Here is an 8,275-nt window from a genome sequence, read left to right as displayed (position 1 = left end):
TCGAAATCAAGGATGACTTCTTTATTCAATTTGAGGATCCTGAATTTGGCAATGAACTCTGTAACTTGACCAATATAGCAGAGCTTCCACCAGATAGAGCAGTGCTGAAGATCCTTTGGAAAGTCCCTGAAGAATCAGAATCTGACATCTCAATTTCCTCTTTAGATACTGCCAGTATGTCATCTCCATCCAGCAGCTCAAACCAGAGTTCCTCATCCTTGACTATCAGACAGCGTGAAAATTCTCAGTGGCCATCTACCTTCCCGATTCCCAAGTTCTCTTATGATGTCGAATTACGGCTTGCCAAAGGGAATGGGAAATTTAAAGAAGATGGAACATTGCTTGCAATGCCAAGGGAAATGAAGATGGACATCTTAGATAACATAGCTCAAGCAATTTTTGCATTCAAAGCATATCCAAACTGTCAAGAGTTGGAGTCAGTGTCTGCTGCTCTGATTGAAATGCATCCTTGTCTCAAGGATCCGGGCTCAGGAACAGGTTATCACAGCTGGACTATGAGCATCAAATACAAGGTTGGCAACTACCGCCAGAAACTACGATCTGTAGGTTGCTCTGAAGTTGCTGTAAACCAGAAAAGAGCAAATGAGAATACTAGTCGGCTTAAAAAAGCAAAGAGATGTGAGGTAAACTTTCTCCCAGACAACCCACTTGGGCAGACTGATTCTTCCCTTCAAAAAGAAAAGGAAGCATTACAGGAGGAATTGAAGAAGAAACGTCTCAACATGGCATTTGTTGACTCGAAAATGGAATTGACATTCTCGTTGAGAAGGAAGGAGATAGTTGAAGAAGAACCTCTTGTAGCTGATATCCTAAAACAATGGCCAGCATTGTTTTTGGAAGATCAAGTAAGTTTTAAAGATTAATTTGTGTTTTGTCTTCCTTGTAAAATGAGTGGACTTACTGTACACTTACTGTATTCTTATTGTTAATTGTTTTTTTTTTAGATATGTGCTGAGTTTTACAGAATCACACAAACAAACCTGAAGAGTACATTTTTCTCTTATCTGGATGAATATGCACCGCAGATGATCAAGTTATATAGGGTACGCGGCGGAGCACATGAAGATGATATGAAGACCCTCCTGGACCAATTTGATAATCAGGTAATTATTTAAATTGTGTTCCTAAATCTGTCGTTAAGGACAACCTATTATGATTTGTTTGTGTGTAACGTAGGTATTAGTGTATAATATAGGAATTTGAGAATCGACCTAAACACAGTTTGATGCATATCATTTTTTCCATATTTGTCTTTCTTTGTCTCGCAGACCTCCGATGTGCTTGCTTAAAGAAAGGCTACAGCTCTCGAAGGTCTACCTTTGTTTTTGAGGGAAAAGTCTGAACATTTCCTGAAGACTTGCCTGGTAAGATGATTTATCAGCACATACATTATACTTCAAATCCATCTCCAGATCCTATCAGGGGATAACAGCTTTATCTGGAATCCAAAACTAATCCACTAACTTTACTATCTGCCATGACATAGGAGACAAAGTGATGGTAAAAAGTAGTTTATTCATTTGAGTTTCTCAGTGTTTGGATTTCTGATTTCATCTGAAAGCACAATACAAAGTGTTATTCTAAAGTATAGATAATAATCAATTACTGCTGTATAACACTGCCCTGAGACATTGAAAGGACACTGTCGGAGACAATCCATCTGATCTCCAACCTGTGAAAAAAATACAGAACAAAACACAATCATAAGATTAAGCAGTAATGTAGTAAAAGCCAAAAGTAATTGAGATTTGTCACGGCGGTGCGTGGAAGAACCCAGATGCAGGCAGGCAGGCAGTGAAGGGGTTAACAGATAACGTTTATTTAAATAATCAAAACACAAAACAAAGACCCGCGATGGGGAAAACCAAAAACTAGACAATAAAGTACACTGGACAAAAAACACTAAGCCAAGATAAAAGAACAATACTACACAAACGTTACTAAAGAACTTACAAAAAACTTGACTTGACTAGGGCTTTCAACAGAACACTGGCATGGACAGGAACAGGTACAACCACATGCACAGAACAATCCACGAGCCACAAGACAAAGAAACATGAGGGTATATATAGGGAGAGACAAACGAGGGATAATGACACAGGGCAGGTGTGGGTAATAAAACACTCAGGGAAAGATAACAAGGAAACGAGAGGAGCCAATGACGAGACACGAGAAAACACATGAGAAGTAAAAACAAACAACTCATGGTTTTCTCACATAAAACCTAAGGACTCTGCCCCGATCCCGCCACACGACTAGAATTTCATAAACAAGACAGTGGGACCGTGACAGAGATTAACATGAAATAATACATCAGAAAATAAATATAGAAATATAAACAACAAATGGAATGATTTACTTATATAAATACGTTTTTTGACCACGTTTTATGGTGCTTTTTACTGCAGGACACAGAGCCAGAAGAAAATCATACAAAGGGGATGAAGATGGGGATCTTAACCATTGTTGAAGATGACGTTGCGACCATCCACTCAAACACAAATGTAAGGTGCCTGTCTCTGGTTCTAGAGGAGCACATCGTGCTGGATAATGTGCAAGACCTTCCCACTGCTATGGCTCTTCTCTTCGGCTTGATTTATGCCCTGAACATGAACTATCCTAAAGAACTCAAGTACACCTTTGAAATGATTCAAAAGGTGTTTATTGGTCTTGACCCCCAGTGCTCAGCAAGAGTCCAGTCCTTCAAAAACAAACTGTTAATGACTAAATAGCTGGATACGGATAAGCATACGGATAAGGGCAAGCACTAGGCTCTTCCTGTTGTTCCAGCCGATGTTTCCATAAAAGTTCAACATGTCAAAAGAGGAAATCATTTCAGTTTTAATGTAATGAACCTTAAATGTTTTTACAGTTGTAAAACTGGATTGCTCAAATACATTTGTTCCTAGTTTTAGAAATGTAAGTCTTGTTCATATTACAAAGCCCTTTAAGACTGTTACTCGCGCACTTTGTTACTCTAGCACTTTTAAAAGAAGTTGTGATGTAATAGCACAGATAAGCATACAGAGAAGGGCAAGCACTAAGCTGTTCCCATTGTTCCTCCAGCTGACATTTTCGTAAAAGTTCAACATATGTCAAAGGAGGAAATCTTTTCAGTTTTTATGTAATGTATCTTAAATGCTGTTTTTACAGTTGTGAAACTGGATTGCTCAAACACATTGCAATTTGTAGAATTCTGAAGTCTTCATTGATGCAGCACTTTAACACTGTTGCTCTTGCACTTTAAAAAGATGTTGTGCTGTAATGGCACTTTAAAAAAATTCCAAGAAAGTGTTCTTTTGCCACTTAGGGTCCTCAGTGTGACCAATCGTTAATAAAAAATTTCTGTAATGATGGCATAGTCTTTTGTATTGTTTTTATAGCATGGCTTACAGCATGGCTGAGAAATTTGGATGCAAGAATATTCAAAGCTAAATTAAAAGATGAAAAAAATGCTGAATCAACTTAAAACAATAAAAAGTTGAGTCAACTTAAAAAAACAAGGCAACCAGCTGCGAAGCTTTTTTGAGTTGACTGAACTTCATGCCCATGCAGTTGTGGCTACTCGTTTTTTAAAGTTCGCTCAATAACATATCAACCTTCACTGAACTTTCAAAAATGATTTGGCACAACTTCAACCACCGAAGTTGAGTAAACTCAAAAATGCTTTGCAGCTGGTTGCTTTATTTTTTTAAGTTGACTCAACTTTTTATTTTTTACAGTGTGCTAAGCAGAGGTGGGTAGTAACGCGCTACATTTACTTCGTTACATAACTTACATTGCGTGACGTTCCTTCGTTCCTTCATTTTAAAATATGCATTATAAAATGCGTTGTTTATTTCAAGGTTGTCGTCTCTTTTTGCGGGCATTACCGAGTGATCGATTCGTTTGAGTCGATTCTTTTGAAAGCATTAATTGAACAATGGGCAAAACCATTTGAATGAGCTAATGAATCAGTTCAAATGATTTGTTCAGTTCGCAGCACGATCTGAATCATCTGAAGCAGGATTACTCACTCCTCGTAGCGTGAAGTTTAAGAACACGCAGAACACAAAGAGCGTTGGATGAAGTGGATATTAATCTATATCTATACAATCAAAACGGCAAATGTGTCACATTGTTTGCCAGCAATGATAAATGCCCGCCATATGCGTGCACCCGCGCGACCTGTTCGTCAGACACAGCAACATGCGCGTTACCTGTCAGACACAGAGACGTGGGCTTGCAGAAATATACATTTGAAGAACAGAAGGAAGAAAACTTGTTGATGGGCGTGTGGTTCACTGTTTACTGTTTGTTTACAAGTAAGAGCGTTTCACAACACACACGTGACACAACACGAGAAAACACGAGCTTTGTTCAAAAATGTGTATTTCATTTAAGAGAGCACTGCAGATGTTCTAGATCATCTTAGGAAATGCTCTGAGTTTAGTTCATGCTTTAGTTTGACATGGTCTATTATTCTAAATAAGTTGTGTAAACTACATTGACATCAGGACTAGATGAAATTTACAGAAATGCTTGTCTCTTCTGTGTTTGTCTATTCTTTAGTCTCTCTAGTATATTGCAAAGATATCTGCTTATGATAATTAAAAATATTGATTAAAATGTAATATTAAAATATTGGCGTTAATATCATTTTATGTAGTAGGCCTATATAATCAGATACAAAGTAACTAAGTAACTAACTACTTGAGTAGTTTTTTCATTGCATACTTTTTACTTTTACTCAAGTAATTTTTAAAATAGTGACTTTTACTTTTACTTGAGTAACAATTTCTCTAGTTACTTGTACTTTTACTTGCAGTAAAGATTTTGGCTACTCTACCACCTCTGGATAAGCACACTATACAGAGCTTGGAATTTTTTATCTTTTTTTATTTCTTGTAATGATTATTTTGATTAAAGTAATTTTCAACCTTTAATCTGCATTTAGACGTATGACGCCACATTCTCTCATATAATTTAATTTATATGGGATGATATCTCAGTTTCAGTTTGGGTGGAGTTTCTGACTTATGCAAAACTGCATTATAGGTAAATACTGTTTTCTGTTACGAATAAATTACTCTTCTAACTCTTGTTCTCTTACCTATTTATGTTACCTTTATTATAGGTAATAAATTAATAAAATAAAATAATATATTATGTTATTAGATTAAGGTTCGCTAAATTCCGTTAACATAGCTTAATTAGAACGACCTTGCTTGTTCTACAAACACCATGCACTGTGTTTTACCTTAAGGTTTTTCTGTTTGTTTGTTTTTTATAGATTTTCTTTCTGTAAAGCTGCTTTTGAACAATGCAAATTGCGAAAAGCGCTATATAAAAAATTAGATTTTTTTTATGCATGCAGGAAGAAAAAAGCAAAATGGTTCAGAATTACGCAACGCGTTTACATCCAAACGCCGTGAAAACCACGCGAAAAGCCGTCCATAACGCCGTATTTAATGGCGTTTTAAGGCACCCCGAAAAGCGCCGCCTTTTGCGTCGCTGTCTGGCCATATGACAGCGTAAAAAACGCCGTTTTGGTTGCACAGAGCGCACGTCTTTTACGGCATTTTGTCTGTTGTATAATGAGCCCCTCCCGCTGATTTCCACAGCCAATAAGTTTGAACTGCTCTCACCCAATCACTGATGAGCTGAGCCAGGATCTAATTCGCCATGGCCTTGGTACTAAATCCTTGTAGTGGCCATTGATATTACTATGTTTTGATTGGTGGAATAAAGATTTTTATGAAAATCCTTTTTTCAAGTGAATTTTATGTAAAAAATTACTGCATCCAATTCCAGAAAATTTGGCACACACCAACTCAAAAATAGGTAGTCTATGTTTTTTATTTATTTTTATTTTATTTTATTTATTTGACTGACATCGAGAGTTAAGGCCTTAAGACCTGGACGGATCAAATATTTCCCCCTGCATTTCACCAAGCATTCACTTGAGACATAATTATGTTTGCAGGAAACATACATTCTGATGTGCGCACTTTGGATGTTTCAGTCAGATCATTGTTGTGTCTTAACATCTTTGAATAACCCTTAACATCAATCAAGTCCCACACTTTATTTTCTCTAGTACAGTACGTTAATTCCTTTAACGCAATAGTCAGACTTGCTCTGCTTGATATGCAGCTTTTGCAGTAATAATGAATGCACTTTATTTAGCCTACAATAAAGCTGTGCGTTAACATGTATGATATGCTTTTTAATTATGTTTTTTAAAACTCTATTCTTTTTTTAAATGCGTCATGCAGAATCGTTCTCATCAGCAGATGCATCATAAACATTGCCTACACTAAAAAAATCCGTAAAAACAGGGCACAATATACTGTATTAATATGAAGGAATTTTCCGTATTCATTTTTTACAGTTGTTTCACTTGTATTTTACATTTTGAACTGAATTAAATTACATAGCATTAACGGAAATGTCTGTAAAATAAAGGAAAATGTACTGGTATTTTTCTGCCATTACTTCATCTGTTTTAACGGGATTTTTTACAGTGTATGTACAGTGGCAAGAAAAAGTATGTGAACCATTTGGAATTTCATGGTTTTCTGAATAAATTTGTCATAAAATGTTATCTGATCTTCATCTAAGTCAAGGGTATTGACAAACATAATGTGTCTAAAATAATAACACAACATTTTTTTGATCTTTCATGAGTAGTAAATATAGGGGTCATTGTGTCAAAATGATTGATGGTGACCCTTGACCTTTGCGGGGGGGGAGGGGGGGTTGAATTACTTCCGGACCACCCACGTTGTGAGGGCCCGCCCCCTTTGCGTTGACCTTTGACCGTATCCGCCCCATTGTGAGGGACTGCCCCCTTTGTGTTGAACTTTTGCCCTTTGACAGTATCTGTCCACGTCGTGAGGGATTGCCCACGTCTGGAGTTGAACTCTTGAACTTTTGCCCGTACGGTTACCGAACATTTTTCTCTCTTTTCCGGAGATCATGTTTGGACATGATTTTATGAGGTTGACACGTATCTTATGCGTGAATAAATAAAGCAACGAGTGATTAAATAAAGGCATGCATAAGTAAATAAAACAATAAATCGGCGAATAAGTGATTAATTTTATGTTGTAGGCCTATATAATCAGATACAAAGTAACTATGTAACTAGCTACTTGAGTAGTTTTTTCATTGCATACTTTTTTACTTTCACTCAAGTAAATTTTAAAATAGTGACTTTTACTTTTGTAACAATTTCTCTAGTTACTTGTAGGCTACTTTTACTTGAGTAAAGATTTTGGCTACTCTACCCACCTCTGCTGTCGAGTCCAGCTGCTTGTAGTTTCAGCAAATAATTGCATGTTTTAGTCCCGGTTTTTGTTCCTCCTATTGAATGCAGCCATTTTGCCTTAGGTTTACCAATCAAGGGAGCGTTTTTTGAATGTACATTTTTACTTTTATTCAGGATTAAGGATATTTTTTATTGTTGTTGTTGAACTTCAAAGAAATACAAGACATGTTCACATACAGGTAAACTTAAGTAAACATTTTCACATGCAAAGTATACAATGCATTAAGGATCTAAAAAGTATGTTCCATATCATCACCATAGAACATAGAAAAAGATTGAAGTGTACAAAAGTAAAAGAGAAGAAAAAAAAAAATTAAAAAAAAAATTAAAACAAACGAAACACGAGGGTAAGAAATTAAATTACACATCAGTTACAGTATATAAATTAAAGTGTTTACAAACTGAAATCGTATTAATGGCTTTCTTATTTAAAGAAGGTGAAATAGAATCCAGGTATAACTTAAGATCTTTTCGGAAGATCTTATATAATGGCTTATTATTTGCGAATTTACATTTATGTATGTAAAATTTACAAAGAAAAAAAAATTAACAATAAAACAAACATTGGTCAAGTCAGATTCATAATATCCCAAAATAATATCCTTAAAAGTTATTGAGAACCCACTCTCAATATTCTCATTAAGAAATGAGCTTATATCTTTAAAAAAAAATTCAGTATAATGGCATGACCAAAATAAATGATACACTGTTTCTTTGCCAACTTTACAAAACGAACATCTTGTATCAATATCACTTTTATATTTCAACAAGAAGTGCTTGACGGGGTAAAATTTATTAATTATTTTGAATGACACTTCCTTTACTTTATTAGTAATAAAATATTTATTTTGCAAAGACCAAATCTTTTTCCAGTTCAAATTTTTGAAAAAACTATTCCAATAATAAATTACAGGAGATGCGGAAACAATATCCTGAAGAAAA

General features: G+C 35.6%; 1 protein-coding gene across 1 annotated transcript; it reads left to right on the top strand.

Moving 5' to 3' along the window:
- The first annotated feature begins 331 nt into the window (after positions 1-331).
- Positions 332-3,319, top strand: LOC130549013 (uncharacterized). Its single transcript, XM_057326144.1, has 4 exons — positions 332-866; positions 966-1,124; positions 1,290-1,385; positions 2,430-3,319. Exons 1-3 carry the CDS (start codon positions 348-350, stop codon positions 1,308-1,310), a joined length of 699 nt encoding a protein of 232 aa, XP_057182127.1. The 5' UTR covers positions 332-347; the 3' UTR covers positions 1,311-1,385; positions 2,430-3,319.
- The last annotated feature ends 4,956 nt before the right edge of the window (positions 3,320-8,275 follow it).

Source organism: Triplophysa rosa, linkage group LG2 (genome assembly GCF_024868665.1).
Source record: "Triplophysa rosa linkage group LG2, Trosa_1v2, whole genome shotgun sequence".
NCBI classification, from domain to species: Eukaryota; Metazoa; Chordata; class Actinopteri; order Cypriniformes; family Nemacheilidae; genus Triplophysa; species Triplophysa rosa.
This window is presented reverse-complemented; position numbering and strand designations above follow the sequence as displayed.

What these genes read in the sequence shown, in the direction of transcription:
- LOC130549013 (XM_057326144.1), top strand. Translation starts at nt 348, where the DNA reads ATGCCAAGGGAAATGAAGATGGACATCTTAGATAACATAGCTCAAGCA. An exon ending in CATTGTTTTTGGAAGATCAA is followed by an intron (nt 867 to 965) that starts GTAAGTTTTAAA and finishes TTTTTTTTTTAG; the next exon opens with ATATGTGCTGAGTTTTACAG. An exon ending in TGGACCAATTTGATAATCAG is followed by an intron (nt 1,125 to 1,289) that starts GTAATTATTTAA and finishes TTTGTCTCGCAG; the next exon opens with ACCTCCGATGTGCTTGCTTA.